This window comes from Pseudonaja textilis, chromosome 8, assembly GCF_049901715.1.
Source record: "Pseudonaja textilis isolate UNSWEBS1 chromosome 8, rPseTex1.2, whole genome shotgun sequence".
NCBI lineage: Eukaryota > Metazoa > Chordata > Lepidosauria > Squamata > Elapidae > Pseudonaja > Pseudonaja textilis.
This window is the reverse complement of record NC_141997.1, coordinates 11,029,801-11,048,805: the sequence shown is the minus strand read 5'-3', so window position 1 is coordinate 11,048,805 and position 19,005 is coordinate 11,029,801. Positions and strand designations below refer to the sequence as shown.

The following is a 19,005-nucleotide window of genomic DNA, read 5'->3' as shown; positions in this document are numbered from 1 at the left end:
AATATTGACTTCTGATCTAACAGGATAATATTTTCATACTCAAAATATTATCTCTGAGGGGCAGCTCAATTGTTGTTCTCTTTGACTACATAATCATATATCTCCTCAGAGATATAGATTAAATATTTAAAAAAAAGAGAGAGAGAGAGAGAAAGAACAACAACACCTAAATTATACTAAAAGGGGGAAGTAATATTGATCAGGGACACCGTCTTTGCATAGATCAGGCCCTGGGTGTGCCAACCACCTCATATTGTTCTCTAATTTACCACAGTTACAGCTAAATCATCGCAATGGCAGATGGTAATTCTTCTAGAGGACCTTCTTTGAAGGCAAAAGCCAAAACCCACCACTTGCGCCAGCAGGCTAAGGAGACCTCCAAAGCGGCCGAGAGGGACGCCCTAAGGTGCCACAAGGCCCTGCAAAAAGAAATAGAAAGGAGATCTAAGGAAGCACTCAAGGTGCCTCAAGTTCCTCCATCCTCCAGTCCCTCTACCTCTGCTCATCCTCACCCCCCCCAGATGTTTCCTTCTCCTCCAGGCGCAGCTTGCCATCCCAGGAACAACAGGTCCTGGTTCCTGAAACATTGGCCAGAAGGGCTCCAGAGGCCACCTTCACCCCAACTGCTGCTGGGCTCAGACAAGAGGAGTCTCTCCCTGAGGAGATCCCTGAGAAGATAAGATCCTGGGTGGAGTTGGCTATTCGCCAAGGCATCGCAACTGGCATCCAGCAAGCCACCAGATCCAGTCTGTATCTGGTAGGCTCTGACCAGGAATCTCACTCAGTGAGGTCTCTGCCTAGGTCTGAACAGCATCTGGTTCAGGTGCCCCTGCATAGGGAACCCTCCCCCCAAGGGCGGGAGGAGGAGGCAGAAGAGGGGAACGAGGAAGGTGATCAACTCATGGATCCAGACAACTTCGATTTGTGGTCCATACACTATAGCGAACCCCTATCAGACATAGACCCTCTAGGGGACGAAATGTCCAAGGACGAGGGGCTCACCCCTGACCAGCCTGCCTTCGCAGGTCTCTTTAAGCTGCAACTATTCAAATCCTTACTGTTTAAGGCCAAAAATATTTCAGGTCTGAGTAAGCAATCCCCCTCAGTACACCCTGCCCCTCCTGGGGAAGGACCTGAAGACCTCATTTTTAACCAACCCGTGGTGGAGGCTGAAACTATTCCAGCTCCCCCTATCCTTGCAGATCTGGTTCAAAAACAACTGGCATCTGTAGCGGTCCCCCCAGCCCCCTCTAACCACGACAAAAATTCTTCAATCTGGATCCAGACTTCTCTAAACTGTTGAACACCCCTGAGGTCGACGAGCCCATTGTGTGTCTGGCATCCTCCTCGATTCCGACTGAAGCGTTAGAGGCCCTAAAGCCGGAGGAAAAGTGGGCCGAGCTGCCTTGCGCAAGGCCCATCAGTCGGATGCATGGGCCATAAGATCGGCTACGGCCGCTTCTTTCTTTACGAGGTCTTCAATTCGATAGTTGCGCCAGCTCAAACAACATATCCCCCCTTCTAACACCAGAGCACACCAGGACATTGCTAAGATCACCGCCGCAGCTGAATTTTTGGCGGACCCCACATATCACACGGTCAAATTTTCTGCCAGGGCAATTACATCGCACGTCCAGGCCCGCTGCCTGCTATGGCTCAGACACTGGCAGGCGGATTTCAGAAACAAAGCCAAGCTGGCCTCCTCTCCCATAGTGGGGGACAAACTATTCAGCCCATTCCTGGACTCTTTACTTATGGAGACCAAGAACAAAAAGAAATTTCTCCCTTCCCTCACCAGATGGTCAGATTCCAGACAGTTGCAGCCCTTTCGGAGGAGCTCCTTTCGGCCCTCCTATCAGGCCCCCTTCTCTCCCAGATATCAGAGCTCCGTCCCCTTTCAGACCGGGCCAATTCCAGGATAGATCCGACTCTGGAGAAAGGAGTAGGAGGACCAGCCAATATAAAAGGCCCTTTTGGGGGTCCGGAAGCAGGCCTTACCATCGTCCCAGATAGACATAAGGACTCTATCCCCATTGGCAGGCGCCTAAAGTCGTTTGCCAGTATATGGGACTCTTCTACTTCTGACTCTTGGGTCAGGGACACCATTAGATTTGGCCTTGCCCTTGAGTTCCATTCCACCCCCCAAAACTTCTTTATGTCATCCCCCCTCTCCAAAGACCCGATTAAACGCAACCTGATGGCCTCCTCCATCCAGCACCTCCTTAATATAAGTGCCATCCAACCTGTTCAACCCGACCAACGAGGTCAGGGGTTTTATTCCCACCTTTTCATGGTTCCCAAACACTCAGGGGGATAGTGGGCCATCTTAGATCTGAAGCGCCTTAACAGCTTTTTAACTTACCGCAAGTTCAAGATGCACACCCTTCAATCTATTGTATTGGGGATCAGACAAGGGGATTTTCTCACATCCATAGACTTAACAGAAGCTTACCTACATATTGCCATTCGGCCTTCCCATTCCAAATTCCTAAGGTTTTGTTATAATAACCAACACTTTGAATACATGGCCCTTCCCTTTGGCCTGGCTTCCGCCCCCAGGACCTTTACTAAGGTCCTGGCAGCTCTGGCGGCTCATATCAGAAATACCCCCATCTGTCTCCAATGTTATCTAGACAATATTTTGATTCAATCGCCCTCTATCGATCAGGCAGTGAGGGACACCCAGGCCACCTTAGATGCCCTTCAGGAACATGGGTTCCTCATAAATTGGAAGAAGAGCCAATTAGCTCCTTCTACCCGGATAACCCACCTGGGGGCTCTTATCAACACAGTGGAAGGTAAGGTCTACCTGTCTTCAGAAAGACTCCTTAGTATTCAGAAATTGGTTAAGGAAACTAGGCACTGCAAGAGGGTGCCCTTATTAGAATTGTCAAAATTATTGGGGAAAATGATTTCCTGCATTTCTATTGTTCCCTGGGCCCGTCTTCCTACCAGATCCCTACAATGGTTCCTGCTCCCGTACCAGAGATCCGGCAGAAGCAATTCCAAGCTCCCGGCCAGGGTTCCTCCCAAGGTCCTCACGTCCCTCCTCTGGTGGACAAGACCACTCATCAACAAGGGCTGCTTCTTCAAGGAACCTCAAAGGCTGACTATCACCACCGATGCCAGCCTATTCAGATGGGGAACCCACTTCCGGTCTCTCTCATCCCAGGGGAGATGGACTGCAATAGAACAATCATGCAGTATAAATTGGCTGGAGCTTCACGCCATTCTCCTGGCCCTGCACAGCTTCCTCCCCCAGGTACGCGGGCAACATGTCCTCATTTTGACAGACAACGTCACAGCCAAAGCACACATCAACAAGCAAGGGGGCACACATTCAATCCAGCTGATGAAGGAAGCCGAGCGCCTCTGTCGCTGGGCAGAGACCAACCTTCTGTCCATCAAGGCAGAGCACATATCAGGGCTATCAAATATCCAGGCAGACTGGTTAAGCAGGGCCACCATAGACCAATCAGAGTGGCACCTCCACCCATCCCTGTTCAGAGAGGCAACAAGGATATTCGGGAAACCGGTGATAGATCTGTTTGCCTCCCCCTCAATACCCAGCTCCCGAGATTCCTGTCAAGATACCCCTCCCAAGGAATGGAGAATCACAGTGCGCTCCGCTGCCCATGGCCCTCGGGGCTCCTCTATGCATTCCCTCCTCTGCCTCTGCTACCCAGGGTTATCCAGAAGCTGCTCCACGAAAAGGCGGAGTTGCTCCTGGTGGCTCCCTACTGGCCCAGACGACCGTGGTTTGCGGATCTCTGCACTCTTTCAGTGGCCCCTCCCTGGAGGATTCCACCAGACAGAATTTCCTTGTCCCAGGGGCCCCTCCTACACCCGGACCCGCAATGGCTCCAACTGACTGTCTGGAGGTTGAGCGGAGCACTTTGAGGAAAGGGCAGCTCTCAAATAAGATCATTGACACCATCCTAGCTGCCAGACAACCATCAACAATCCGAATTTATAATGCCACATGGGCCATTTTCTGTTGTTGGTGCAACAAACTTCAAATCAACCCAGTTTCTCCATCCATAGCTCAAATTTTAGAGTTTCTCCAGGAGGGACTTGACAAAGGGCTGTCTCCTAACACGCTAAAGCATCAGGTAGCTGCCCTGTCATCAGTCCTTTCTTACGAGGGTCTCAGTTCCCTCTCTCACCATGCCCTCATCCGAGCCTTCCTTAGAGGGGCTACCAATTTACACCCCCCCCCCAGTCCACCATTATCCCACCTGGGACCTGAATAAAGTCCTCCTCTCCCTCACCAGAGAGCCTTTTGAGCCCTTGAGGGAGACGGGTCTCCAATTCCTCACATATAAAGTGGTTTTCCTGGTGGCCATTATATCAGCCCGACGTATCTCGGAAATAGCAGCTCTGTCTGTCAGGCAAGACCTCTGTGTCTTTCACGCAGATAGGGTGATCCTCCGACCCAACCCCACCTTTCTGCCAAAGGTTAATTCAGCCTTCCACAGAGCCCAGGAGCTCATCCTCCCAAATTTTTGTCCCAACCCGTCGCAGAAAAGGGAACAACAATGGCACAAACTCGATGTAAGACGTGCTCTGCGTATTTACATCAAACGTACAAAGCCTTTCAGGAAGTCTGAGGCCCTATTTCTGTCTTTCCAATCCAAAACACTGGGACACAGGGTGTCATCTTCTACCATAGGACGATGGATTAGGGTGGCCATAGCTAAATCGTATCAGTCCCAAGCCCTTCAAGTTCCTAAGGGCATAACAGCCCATTCAACCAGGAGCGCAGCCACCTCTGTGGCCTGGGCTACCCAGGCACCAATAATAGAAATATGCCGGGCTGCGACTTGGGCCTCACCTTCCTCCTTCATTCGGCACTATAAAATTGACGTGTTTGCCTCTGCAGAGTCTTCCTTTGGCAGGCGGGTCCTGCAGCATGTTCTTAGGGACCCTAGGGAGATTCAGGACCAGACGGAGTCCCTCCCTTAGGACAGGCCGAGCAGCTCATAGGAGAAGGGGCGTTGGTACTTACCTGATACGCCCTTTCTATTTGAGCTGCAAGGAGCATCCAGCCCCACCCTAATTTCCTCTGGTGGGGCCAAGGACCAAAAAATTATTTAGGTGATAGGGATAGGAGCAACCTTTTTTTCCTCTCGCCCTCGCAAAACTGGAACGCCCTGGAAGAGTCACGTGAAGAAGGAGGAGCGTTCCTCAATTCGAGCTCAGCCTAAGCAAGCAGAGACTGAAGCACCTCCCATCTCTGGATGCTCCTCGCAGCTCAAAGAGAAAGGGCGTATCAGGTAAGTACCAACACCCCTTCTAATCAATGCAGCTCTTTGTTGCTGTTATGGTTTTAGTTATTTTGTTTTATTGGTTTTGTGTTTTTAAATTTGTTACACTGCTCAGAGGTGTATAAGTGACATGGACATCTGAATAATGTACCAAATCAAGATTAATAAAATATTGTCAAACAATTGCAAGATGAGAGACTTCTCAGTCTCATAAAATCAAAGGGGAAGATATGCATATTCCCTGTAGAATCTACTATTGGATTGCTCTTCATTTGATAAAGCCTGGCTTATAGCCAAGAGCTTTGAGGGCATTTTCAATGTCTCCAACAGCTGCCTTATTGCCAACCTGGGATTTACAGATATAATAACACTTCTGTGATCATTGTGGATATTTTATTATTACTTCACAATGCTGATGTAATTGATTTGAAGTAAAATCAAGGGAATGGAGAAGTGCTACTGAGGTTTGACAGGACTACACTGGATTCAGCCTTTCATAAGTATATAAATTATGGCCTACCTCTTACTGCAACAGCAGACCTGTATTACAACTGCATTGCTTCAAAATGCCCAATAAGGCTTACATTAAAAAGAAGTCTCCTCTATCAAAAATAGTCATGGACCAGACCCCTGGGACTATTTGCCATCAATAACTTATGAGGAAAATGGATGAAGAGCATCTTGCCTTTTGAAGTGCCATATTTCATTAAAAATGTTTATTAAATTATCAAGCCAATGAGCAGCTGCATTAGAGTGGAGTCTCATGGTTCGGGGCCATTTTCTAAATCAGTGAACCAAGCTATTTTTAACTGGAGAAGAATAAGAAATGGTAGTTGTACATTTCAAATGCAGTCTTTTGAGGAAGTGAGTAGTGAGGGCACCTGTCTCGCATGCTATTTATGTTTTAAGTTGTTTCTTACAGGACAATACAGCAGATAAATGAAGAGCTTCTGCCTAGTGACAAGCCTGCTTGTTACTCTTACTTGATTTGAAATTAAGGCTCCTTTCAATGGTCCTTTCTACCACAGTCTTCCTGAAGGACAAGACATCTTAATGGTGCAGAGGACTATGTATATGGTAGGCTCATTACAAATCTTTGCATTTCTTTTAAAAAATAATTTTATTTGGAACTGATTTTTGTGTCTAAGAATTTTAAGACTGAGTTGCTCTTTTTTATTCATAATGAAATCATTTCCATTTTTTAAAACATATTTTCTAAAAAACTAATGAATGTTATTTACAAAAAAAGAGGCTAGTAAGTAGGCTCACTAATCCTAAGAATTAGCTTTTATTAGTTTTAATTTGCAGCCTTGATCCTGACAAACATAGCCAAAATTATATCCCAAACACTAGTTCTTCCGTCTGAAATTGTTCTGGTTTCACAGAAAACTACAGGGAGAGGAGAGGGTTTCTATTACTACACAGCAGCTTGCATATAAAAAGTTGCTAACATGAAAAGATTATTCTAAGAATTAGTAGGCAAGAAAAGAGACATTTCATGCTCTTACAGGTTTTACAACTTTGTAACTAAAATAAGTAGATTTTTAAAATAGTTTTATAAAGTGTTACAATTTTACAAATAGCTCAAAACATAGATTACAGGAATGTAGCCTGATGCTTCAACTCTAGTTGATATGGCTGATATGAAATTTCACCAATATGTCTTATATGTAACCATACAAGATTTTGAGCATCTTTTAACATAGTGTATCTTTTTTCTCTCCGAAAACCATGTGTTCTTTATCCCTCTTTCTCTTTCTGATACATTTCAAGCCTGTCAAGTTTGCCTTAGAACATTTTAATTGATTGATCTGAGGAAAAAAAGAAGTGAAAACATTTATGGAAATTATCATTGTCACCTGCTATTAACTGTAGATGTAAAGGGAAATTGTTAATTTAAAAAACAAAAAAATAGAATATAATCCTTTCTAGTCTCTTCTCTGTTCCTCATTCTATTCAGAGGTTATCTGACAATTTTTTGAGGGAAAAAATATTATGTAAATGGAGGGATGATAGATTTCTAAATCTTTCAATTGCACTAAATATGCACAAACATAGAAATATGCACATATTCATATTTTTCCCTTTGCCTCAGAAAATTCATTAATAAAAGATGGAATAGCTGCAGTATATTTTGATAGAAACCACTACAAGTGATTTTTCTGGAAGAATCGGTTGACTTTGCAACACAGTCTCTTCCTTAATCCAATTTATAAAATAACCCTTTTCTTCCATTTTTATTCACTTTTTAACCCCATGCTTTCTCTGGAAAGGAAAGAAACATGCTATGAGAATGAGCCATGGGCAACTGAAGCTATCTGTGCTGAATAATATATATCTGTGGAAAAGCATGATATTTGTTTTCTTCCTTTGTGAATGGGAAAGTATGTGGTCTGTATTTTGGCAGGGACATGTTTCATTCCCATACTCAAAAATGCAGAAACCACAATGCAAATCTCGCTAGGTTTTAATACTCAGAGGTATCTAATGCTATAGGGTCACTGAAAGGATGAATGAGAAGGATGGTCTGCTGTTCTCATTAGAAGCAAAGCAACAATAAATTCTTCTACCCAATCCCAACTTTCCATGCATTTACTTTTCCTCCATTCTGCTAATAATTACATATGTTGTAGGCCTTCAGGTACTAATATCCTCACTCTTTTCTTACAGTACATATTTTCTTCCCATATTTTCTCCCAGTTAACCTGCCATTTTATTCATTTTAAAATATTGTCTTTAGAGTGCAACTCTAAAGCCTTAAGAGTACAAGAGCCCCTTATTTGTGAAGGTGGGGTTTAGAGTGCACACAAAAGTATGCAGAAAACAATCTCCATTCTTGTTCAACATATTGCCTCTGTTTCACCTCACTTACTCTATCTTCCTTCAATTTAGCAGGTAATATTTCACTGCAAACAGTTACTGTATTCGTGTTCTTAGACCATGAAGAGAGGGCAGAAATATTTCTGCATTCCTTGACCATCAGGGTAAGCATCTATCTTTCAGCACAATTAGTTGCCTAACTGAGCAGTTGTATTTCATAATACACATTTTGTCATTCTATTAGTAATTTTTACAGTAGAAATCATTGGCATGCAGCAGTTTGGAAAGTGGACTGGAAATTATATCGGTAAAAGTATAAGATTAAGACATTTAGGTTAGTTATTGGTCTTGGTGCCATTTTAAAATAAAATTTCACAAAAATGTAATTATGATTGCTTAACTATAATATAAATTGTCTAAGTGGGGTTTAAGATGGGGTTATAAAAGGAAAATAACATAATTTGGTATCTGTAGAATATTTTTAAAATAAATAAGCTTGCAATTTATTAAGGGCGACAGGGTCCCTCCATCTCTGACACCAGATGGTCCTGTAATAAAACACAATTTACTACTAGAAGACAGTTTTTGATGGGATGCATACAGTTCACAGGGTTCCTGTTAGAACTGTGGAAATTCTTCCCCAAAGTGCCTTGGAACATGCAGTCAAAGCACATATGCATGCTGAGAGCGGGTAGTTCTCGACTTACAACCATACAGGTAGTACAGGTAGTTCTCGACTTACAACCATTTATTTAGTGGTCATTCAAAATTACAACGGCACTGAAAAAAATGACCTATGGCTAGTCCTAGAAGTTATTCCATGACACATGATCAAAATTCAGGTGCTTGGCAGCTTGCAGGTGTTATGATAGTTGCAACATCCCAGATCATACAATCACCATTTGCAACTATCACAAACATTTGCTGGTTTTTTGACAAGCAAAGTCAATAGAGGAAGCTAGATCCACTTAGTGACTGTTGATTCACTTAACAACATCAGTGATTTGCTTAACAACCATGGCAAAACAGGTTGTGAAATTAGGCACAACTCACACAACAACCAACTTGCTTAGCAATGGAAATTTTAGTCCCAATTGTGATCATAAGTCAAGGAGTACCTGTAAAATAGAATGAAACAAAACAGAGACCTCTTTAGAAGACATAATTCTAAACCATAATTCTTTAAAAAAAATAATGACTGACCTAGTGACAATTATTGTTAAAACTAGCTTTTCTTTCAAAAAATAATCTAACTCAGCAAATATTGTTTTCAGCTTGGAAATTTTCTATCACATCTCTTTCTAGGCTCCCTGTGATCTAGATATTAGAACCTCTAAATTTCCACTGCTAACCAGAGAGATATGCTAAGAGTACCTCTAAATGTAGACAGAATGTCTTTTGTTTTCTACCAGGTGAGTGCAGAAACCTTACCTTTTCTCTGCCACCTCTCTTTGTCTCTTTCTTTTCCTCTCTCATACACAAATGTATACACATGGAGGCCAAGACAGCTTTTTAAAAAGCCTATTTTAGCACCTCTTTCAAAAAAAGAAGTAAAATAATATATAATACTTACCAAAGGAACTCTACCAAGCACAAAGGCACTCCAACGTTCTAAATGCTCAGGTCTTCCGTATGACTGAACGTTGGCAAAATGTAGTTTTTACACTGCCTTTCTTACTTATCAGTTCTGCTGTCCTTCTGAAGCCCAGATTGCTTGATTGCTCATGAAATCTCTCTTTCTTCATTGGTTCTTTTTGGGTAAACCCCACCTTCACAAATTAGGGGCTCTTGTACTCTTAAGGCAGTCTACTTTACAATTCTACACCAGGTTATGGAAGAATTCTTGGAAAGAAAAGTCCTTATGCAGGGATCCCAGGGGGACAGCCTTACTGTGCTCCACATGGTTAACACCAGGAAGAAGAGTAATTAAAGATGTTGAAAACCAATGTTCTCTTATCCAGCCCTAAATACTGGGTGCTAAGAAAACTGCATTTGAATAGAATAAAGCAACTTTTTCTATTCTCCTGCCCTCCAAATACAATGAACATATAATAAATTTATTCTTAATCTAGATTGCCTGGAAATTTTAATCTAATGTGCTGTTTGAATCTCACAAATAGAATTACTTATCTGTCTGCAAATAGTAATGGACATAATAGGCTTATCTGTTGGGATCTTATAAATTCAGTCCAAATATCCCAGTTATCCAGAAAGATTTACCAACAGATACTATACATAGAAACACCCAAGAGAATCCCAAGACTTACTCAAGTTTCCAGCACATGTCTTAGGCAGGAATCCTAAGACCTTCACAGGGTAATGCTGTACAAACAAACTTCCTGAGTCCCAGTTGCTCACTAGCCTTTGACCCTGTGGTAGACCATTAGCCTTCATAAGTTCTATGTCACTTAATCAAGTGACTCTTAAGTAGCTCCATCAAGTCTGCTCCTTAATGTAGCTAAGCCTCCTATACCTCTCTGTCATGTTTTCTTCAGTTTCTGGTGTGTTTCAGTTGCTGAAGGGGAACATGAAAGAGGTCTGGTCCAATATTTTCTACATCCAGGGCCAGGAGAATGATTAGATTCTGACTTGATATCAATGCCAGATACAATAAAGTCTTTGTATTGCTTTTGGGGAAGGTTTCTTCTGCTCCTCTTCCTCAATTATGAAGGATCTGTAGAGCAAGCATCAAGTACCCTCTGATTGCCCATCCTTGAGCAAAACAATATTCTTTCCCCCATCCCAGGCTGCAGAAAACTGGATTAAAAAGGTGTAAGCCAGAAAGGAAGACAAATGTCATTTCTCTCCCCTGTGCATAAAATTTAGGTAAAGGTCTTGTAATGCAACATTTCATACAAAATGGCATTTGTTCTAGATATCTGGTAGCGATAAGGGAATTCAGATGATATCATGCCAATAATTTCTTCAACATACTTGAATCACCAAAAAAAGTCCCTATTGGCTCATTTGCTGACCTAACTGTAAATCTGGGCATACTGCTTTATAGTTATCAAAAACTCTGTATTTCCTGACCTTTTTTAAAAAAATGTTTTGTTTACAAATATTTATTTATATTTTACACATCTTCATGTGCAGCATATCTCTGCAGGAAAGAAGAAAAGGGAAAGGGAAAGAGAAGAAAAGGAAAGGAGAAAGAAAAGGAAATTGGAAAGGAAGAAAGGAAAGGAAAGGAAAAGAAAAGAAAAGAAAGGAAGAGATAGATTTGTGTTGCATACTAGAGAATGGAGGGGGGGAGGGAAAGAGAAAAAGAGAAAGGAGCAATCTTTGGATGAACCTGATGAACTTAGTAACAACAATAAGGTAACAAAAAGTACACTCTGGGGGTCCAGTGGTGGAAAGGAAGTCAGAGATTTCTGAGACATATTTGTGGTATAATAAGGGCAAGGGAAGAAAAGCTTGAGGAAGGGGAAGGCATTCCTGATAGAGCTTAAAGCTTCTCTTCTTGATGTAAAACTATTTAAGAATGTTCAGTGTTTAATTGCTTAAATGAATTCTATTGTATTTGGCTGGTATGACAATACTTTTCTTTCTTTTCTTTCTAGACTACTCATCTCTGGCTCGCAAGCCGATTGATTTTCTTTGTTATTTCACTGGCTTTAAAAGAGATTATAGTAATGCCATTTTATAAAACTTTACCTTGCGATGTGAATAATATAAAAGATACTTCCAAAATGTATTTGCAAGTTGACTGCAGTGACCGTAAACTCATAGAGTTTCCAAAAGGCATTCCTGACAATGTTACCAACCTGACACTTGCTGTTAATCACATTTCAAAGATTTCCAAAAGCCATTTTAAGAACCTGAAAAACCTTCAAGAAATTGATTTCAAATGCAATTGTGTGCCAGTCAGGCTGGGACCTAAAGATCACGTTTGCACCCAGGGTCTGAAAATCCAAGCTCATGCTTTCTCAAAACTCTCCAACTTAAAATCACTATATTTAGATGGCAACCAGCTCTCAGCAATTCCCCAGCATCTCCCACCTAACCTACGACTTTTGAGTCTTGAAGCTAATTCCATTTTTTCTATCAAAGAAAATTTGTCAGGACTTAAAAACTTAGAAGTACTCCAGCTAGGGCAGAACTGTTATTATCGCAACCCCTGCAATATATCTTTCGAAATTAATGGAGCAGCCTTTCAACCTCTCACAAGTTTGAAAGTGTTGTCTTTAAAAGCCAACAACTTATCAAAGGTCCCACAAAACCTACCGTCAAACTTAAGAGAACTCTACCTTTATAATAACGCAATTCGAAATATCAACGAGCATGATCTGTCTTCTCTGAATAATTTGGAAGTGCTTGATTTAAGTGGAAACTGCCCTCGTTGTCACAATGCCCGATATCATTGTATTGAATGCCCAGGAAGCATTATAATCAATCCCAGAGCCTTTGACTCATTGAAGCATTTAAAGGTCCTGAGGCTGCACAGCACCTCCCTTCAACAAGTAGACTATCGTTGGTTTAAAAATACCAGGAACCTTCAAGTGCTTGATCTTTCACAAAATTATTTGGCTCGAGAAATTCAGCAAGCCCGTTTTCTATGGTTTCTTCCTAATCTTGTGGAACTTGACTTATCTTTCAATTATGAACTAGGTTCATACCCATTAAATTTTACTTTCCCTAAAACATTTTCCACCCTGTCCAATCTGCAGTCCTTAAGAATAAGAGGATTTGTTTTCAAGGAACTAAATCGAAACACTATACGCAGTTTAATTCCTCTTAAAAAACTTAATGTCCTGGATTTCGGAACCAATTTTATCAGGAATGCTGACATTGCTATGTTTAAAGAATTCCAGAGTCTTAGAACAATAATTCTTTCTTTTAATAAAATATCTCTTTTTTCATATGAGCCAAATAACAGGCTTTACTCTATTCTCAACTCATCAGATGATCAGTATAGTGGCAACATATTGAAAGATGTGCAATATTTCAGGTATGATGAATATGCTCAAAGTTGCAGATCTAAAGATACAGAGGATATTCATTCCTTGCCTTTTGTCAATGAGACTGCATGCAGCAACTATGGAAAAACACTTGATTTAAGCAGAAACAATATTTTTTTTATCAGATCTTCTGATTTCCAGCAACTTTCAGACCTGAAATGTCTTAACATCTCTAATAATGCTATGAGCCAAGCTTTGGAGGGAAGTGAATTTACTCATCTATCCAGCTTGAAATGTTTGGATTTATCTAACAATCGAATTGATTTGCTACATGTGAAAGCTTTTGAAAAGCTGAAAGAACTGGAAGTTCTAAATCTTAGTGATAATAGCTATTATTTTAAGGCAGAAGGTGTCACACTTATGTTGGGCTTTACCAAATACCTGGTTAATCTGAAAATACTGCTTATGAATGGCAATGAGGTTTCGGTATTCACTGATAAAGGAATGGAAAGTGATTCCATCAAAATATTAGAATTTAGACGAAATCGCTTAGATATTTTATGGAAGGATGGAACTAATGAATACTTGGCACTCTTCAAGAATTTGACCACCCTGGAAAGTCTTGACATTTCTGAGAATTTTCTGACTTTGTTACCTCCTGATGTATTCTACAATCTGCCTCCAAAACTAAAAATATTAAAGCTGGCCAATAATCGATTGAAGACTTTTAACTGGAGGCATCTTCCAGCACTAACAAATTTGGAAGTCTTAGATCTTAGCAACAATCAGCTGACTACAGTCCCCTATGAACTGTCCAACTGTACTAAGACACTTCAGACATTCATAGTGCAAAACAACAAGATTAGAAAGCTGACAGATAATTTTCTCAAAGATGCTTTCTTCCTGAGGCATTTAGATCTTAGTTTTAACAGGATCAAAACAATCAGGAACTCTAGCTTCCCCAAAAATGTTATTAATGGACTAACAACATTACTCTTAAATGGTAATCCTTTCAAGTGCAACTGTGATATTGTGTGGCTTGTCCACTGGATCAATGAGACAAATGTAAAAATCCCTTTCCTAGCAACAGATGTGACTTGCGCAGGGCCAAGTGTATGGAAAGATAAAAGTTTGATTTTACTAGATTTTTATACTTGTGAATCAGACTACTCTCAGATCCTCTATTTATTGTCAGCTTCATTCATCATAATTTTCGTGATACTTCCAGTTACAAGCCACCGATATTTTTGGGATGTCTGGTATATTTATCATTTCTGCACTGCCAAATTAAAGGGCTATAAACGTCTCTTTTCATCTGAGGTTAAATATGATGCTTTTGTGGCTTATGATAATAAAGATAAAGCTGTATCAGAATGGATCCTGAAAGAACTAATTGAGAAACTGGAAGATCAGAAAGAAAAAAAATTCAGTATATGTTTAGAAGAAAGAGACTGGCTACCAGGTTACCCACTCATGGAAAACCTTAACGACAGCATATACATGAGTAGAAAAACAATATTTGTGCTGACAAACAGCTATATTGCAAGTGGCAACTTCAGAATAGCTTTCTATATGGCACATCAGCGTCTTCTAGATGAAAAGGTAGATGTAATTATCCTGATAATTCTTGAGAAGGTTCTGCAAATGTCAAAGTGCCTCCGTCTCCGAAAGACCTTGTGTAGTAGATCTTGTCTTGAATGGCCAAACAACCCTCAGTCTCAGGCTTATTTCTGGCACTGTCTTAGAAAAGCCCTCGCAGCAAATAATGAGTTCAGATATAACAAGCTTTTCAAAGAAATGGTATAACAGTCAGTTGCATTCTCAGAACACGTTTTGGAAATCATAGCAGATGTATGGGATGAGGCTGAATCTCAATCTCTATACTTGGTAGAACCAGACAAACTTTTGGTTATCTGAGGAAAGGTGCCCAGGAAGTTTAGTTCCATAACTCAATTTTCCATTTAATAACTGTTGGGTTATGTAGGAAGCTTATGGTGACTTTTATGAATTCCCCCAATCTAAGCAGGAAAAGTGAAACAGAGGAGACAGATTCCAGTTACAAATTTTCACAGCAAGACTTTATGAGTTTTCCTATGTAAGCATGTTTTCTTTCCAATATTTGATACAAGTTGAAAGAAACAATAAAAATGAATAAAGTTTTTATAATTTTTATAACAACAATTACTGTAAATTTGAAAATCAGATATTTTGAACCAGTTGTCTATTTATTTATATATGAGGGGGGAAAACTTTAAATTACATAACAGTACAATAAAAATATGGGAATTATAACATAATGGGATGTGCAGATCAGTTGGAATGCATTCAGAAATGGAGGGAAGGGGGGATGAATTGGTGATCTAAATGCTTTTTGTATAATGCTTTTTCTTTAAAAAAATCATTACAGTATCAAATTCAAAAAAGGAAGAAATTTTAAACGCTTACAAAATATTATCAATGACTAATAATTTTATGCTGTAATCTGAAAGCATCTTTGTGTGAAGCCAGTTTGGTATCTAGTTCAGTTCCAATCTGGGAAAAAGGCAATGGAGACAAAATGGAGGCCAGTGGCTGATTGGAAAGAGTGTCCATTTATTGATGAACAGAACCATGTTTATGGCTCTGGTGCAGCTGACCACATGGAGTTGAGAGAGGGGGGTATTAATACTTTCTCTTGGGTTTTGCACTTGAACTTCCTGTTCCTGTGCAACATGTAATCTATTGGCTGTTGTAGGGGTAATAGCTGGCTCTATAGTGTTGTCTGAGCTCCCAGATTTGAACTGCTAAGATGATGCAATGAAGGCTTGTGTTGGGCAATTTCTATTGTGGCTGAGGGTTAATCTTACCTTTGTTGAATCTTGGGTGAGGGTATTTGCTTGTGAATAGAGCTATCTATCTCTTTATCTCTTAAGTGCTGATATCTGCTGTGGGGGCTACTTTCCAAGAGCATGTTTCTCCATTTTTTTCTTTTAGGGAAATATAATATTCTGCCTTTTAAATATTTCCTAAAATTTTTCATTCTTCTAGAAGAGGGGTGGGTGCTAACTTTCAACTAGAAACTAAGACATCTTTAATTCTAGTCCTGCCATGGAAACAAAGCTAAATGGGTGGCCTTGGACAATCACTTCTTTTGTCCCTAGGAAGAAGTAGAATTGCCAAGTTACTATTCCAAAATCAGATGGTGACACCAGCTTAATGGCTACAGATGCCAAGAAAAGTTCAGAAGGCTTTTCAGGAGTCCAAAATAATTTAAAGGTGCAATTGTTTAAATGCAGTTTATGTTGATGGCTATTGATGGCTGATTTGTTTGAATGAAAAGCTTCCAAGAATTCCCTAGTGTTTGGGGATTTAGCTTGGTCTAGGATGGCCACACATTTACATGCAAAGGAGACAATTAAAAATACCTAAGGAAACAAAAACATCACATTCTCTCTAGCAGTCAACACACAGATAAGCAGGGATTAACACCAGACAAACAATCAAGCAGAAAACAATAGCTAAACAAGGAAATATATCCACCAACATTGGTAGGGCAAGCTATTGTATATAAAAAGGCATCAAACGCCACCATGACTAGCACTGATATGTTACCTAGCCAGGTAATGAAATTTCTTCAAGCAAATAATCAAGCTTAGAGACTTCCAAGGACAGTTAGCCTAAGCTACAGATACTGTTTTTATTCTCTATTCTCTTTTGTTCTTACTTGTTTAAATGTGTTTATGCATAAATGTATGAATAAGGAGTACTGTAGTGACCAGTTCACAGAACAAAGTATGAAGCAGTATGATTTAAGTGGAAACAAGGGTGGTGATTAAATGAATAAAGTTACTGTAAGGTTAGTGAACATTGTTAGTGTAGACTAGAATTAGTAAGACAACTTTTTCTGTTCATTTACCTCTTACCTTTGCTTACCACCTATCATATTTTTCTATGCTTTCTTACTGTTGGAAGTTAAAACCCACCCCTCTCCTAGGAAAATGAAATATTTTAGGATATACTAAAAAGGCAGAATATTTCCCCTAAAAGAGTAGAAAGTCAGAAGCAGAAACCCACCTCAGAAGCAAAAGCTCACCCCCACCTTTGTTAATGGAGGGGCCAGTTAAGGCCTGGGACAGAGTATTTTACATAACAAAGCCCTCTACCCATCTCAACGCATGGCTTGGGAAGATTGCATCAGCCAGCACTCAGCTGAAGCCATGTGGTCCAGACAAAGTCTACAAAGTTAGCTAAGGACACCCCCCCCCCCAGGAGTCTGATAGCCAATGGGATACATTTCTTACACAGAACAGGAAACACTAAGGTAGGGCCCAACAGAGGGTATAAAACTAAGCGTCTCTCAGCATCTTGACCCCCTTCTTTTCCTTCACCCAACTTCTTGAAGCATGTGATGCTCTTTTCACTTTGGAGCTCCAAGCCATGTGGTCCTGTCCACCATTAAACCATCTTTCCAAACAGCCTCCATGTTTCTAGTGTCTTTTTCCCTACTTGGAACCGAACCCAGAAGGATAATTCTTCCAACATTACCATTGCTTATGAAAAAGAAAGCAGCATGGTTTGATCCATCAGCATTCTCATTCATTCTTCTTGTCGGTGTAATTCCACATGGCACTTTAAAAACAATAAAATAATTAAAAAAATGAAGCAACCAACTTCACTATTCCAAAATAAAATGGTGATACCAGCTTAATGGTTACAAGCTTACATATAGGAATTTAAAAAGCAAGAAAACTGATTAGGGAATTTTAAATCCTGAAGTTTATCTCTCAAAGTTTAAAAATGTACAAATATCACATTTTTAAATAAGAAATAGTCATTCATATACCAATCTATAGGTGGCAGCAAATGATAGTTCCTGAAACTGGATGTCTCACTTAAATTACAATAAAGCATTATGAATATATTTGGTCTTTCATTTTCTAAATTTAGTGTCTATGTGCCAGATCAAGGCCAGAATATCAAAATCTATTTGGAAATGAGAAGAAATTGGCATGCCAAAATCTGAGGTGATAAAAGATTTTACATTAGCAGCTTAACTGCTAATAGCTTGGGTTATGTAGTTATTTGTTTAGAAAAAATACATGGTGGCCACCTGTCTTAAGTAACTAACTCTGAGAGGTTAACAACAATACAAGAAGAAATAATACAGTGAAAATCCCTATAAACAAAAATACATGGTATGACAACTAACTCACAGCACAAGAACACACATTAATGCCTCTGCCAGCATCTTAGCCCTAACACTGGGGTCGGGGTGGGGACCAGATTTTTGTGACCTAACAGAAGATCATGATTTCACAAAGGAGGCTATGCCATAGGGCAAGCTCCACAACACATAAGGCACAATTCCTGGATCCCACTAGAGGATGCTGTTTCAAACAGGGCTCAGAGCATGCTAACAGCAGCAGAGACAGAAATTGTTGGAAACAGGTGACCACACAGGTAACCTGGTCCTGGGACATGCAGGGTTTTATGTCCGGCCTCTAGAAATGCGGGACCATGTGGATTCTGTATTTGCAGCAAAAGCAGAAAAGAATATTTGGGAGATTCAGGTTTGCAAATGCTGTTTTTTGGAAGGCAAACCTATCTGTTATCATGGGAAAAAGCAATTGATTAGTCACATGCCCCCTACGTAGTATAAAAAACATGAATAGACATGAAGATTAGTAGACATAACATATTTTGTGCTTATTCTTATTATTTAGCATAAAGTGAGAACATGACAGTGTGTGTGTGTGCATATATATACATATACATATACATACACACACACGTATGTGTGTATGGGAAAACATATATATATATGTTTTCTCAAGTTTTCACGAGTATTTATATGTCTGGTATTCAGCTTTATTCGGGTATTTTCCCACATCATTATAGTTATGCTTTTAAAGTTGTAGCAACGTTTTAAAGTTGTAGCAGCAGACAAACACTATACAGAAGCCTGATGATGGCAGATGAGATTCTGCCGAAACGTTGCTACAACTTTAAAAGCACAACTATAATGACGTGGGAAAATA

At 40.3% G+C, this 19,005-nt stretch overlaps 2 protein-coding genes across 2 annotated transcripts; both read left to right on the top strand.

Annotated features, from left to right (window-relative positions):
• LOC148125111 (uncharacterized) lies at nucleotides 1–4,943 on the top strand. Its single transcript, XM_087938327.1, has 2 exons — nucleotides 1–757; nucleotides 2,956–4,943. The coding sequence occupies exon 2, from the start codon at nucleotides 2,965–2,967 to the stop codon at nucleotides 3,898–3,900; it is 936 nt and encodes a 311-aa protein (XP_087794453.1). The 5' UTR covers nucleotides 1–757; nucleotides 2,956–2,964; the 3' UTR covers nucleotides 3,901–4,943.
• Nucleotides 4,944–5,193: 250 nt separating this feature from the next.
• LOC113445185 (toll-like receptor 7) lies at nucleotides 5,194–15,169 on the top strand. Its single transcript, XM_087938337.1, has 4 exons — nucleotides 5,194–6,344; nucleotides 8,160–8,251; nucleotides 9,393–9,499; nucleotides 11,651–15,169. The coding sequence occupies exons 3-4, from the start codon at nucleotides 9,449–9,451 to the stop codon at nucleotides 14,792–14,794; spliced, it is 3,195 nt and encodes a 1,064-aa protein (XP_087794463.1). The 5' UTR covers nucleotides 5,194–6,344; nucleotides 8,160–8,251; nucleotides 9,393–9,448; the 3' UTR covers nucleotides 14,795–15,169.
• The last annotated feature ends 3,836 nt before the right edge of the window (nucleotides 15,170–19,005 follow it).

Excerpts from the sequence above, each read along its gene's own strand:
- LOC148125111 (XM_087938327.1), top strand. The coding sequence starts at position 2,965 with ATGGTTCCTGCTCCCGTACCAGAGATCCGGCAGAAGCAATTCCAAGCT.
- LOC113445185 (XM_087938337.1), top strand. The coding sequence starts at position 9,449 with ATGCTAAGAGTACCTCTAAATGTAGACAGAATGTCTTTTGTTTTCTAC. Across the intron at positions 9,500-11,650 it reads TGTCTTTTGTTTTCTACCAG|ACTACTCATCTCTGGCTCGC; the intron begins GTGAGTGCAGAA and ends TTTTCTTTCTAG.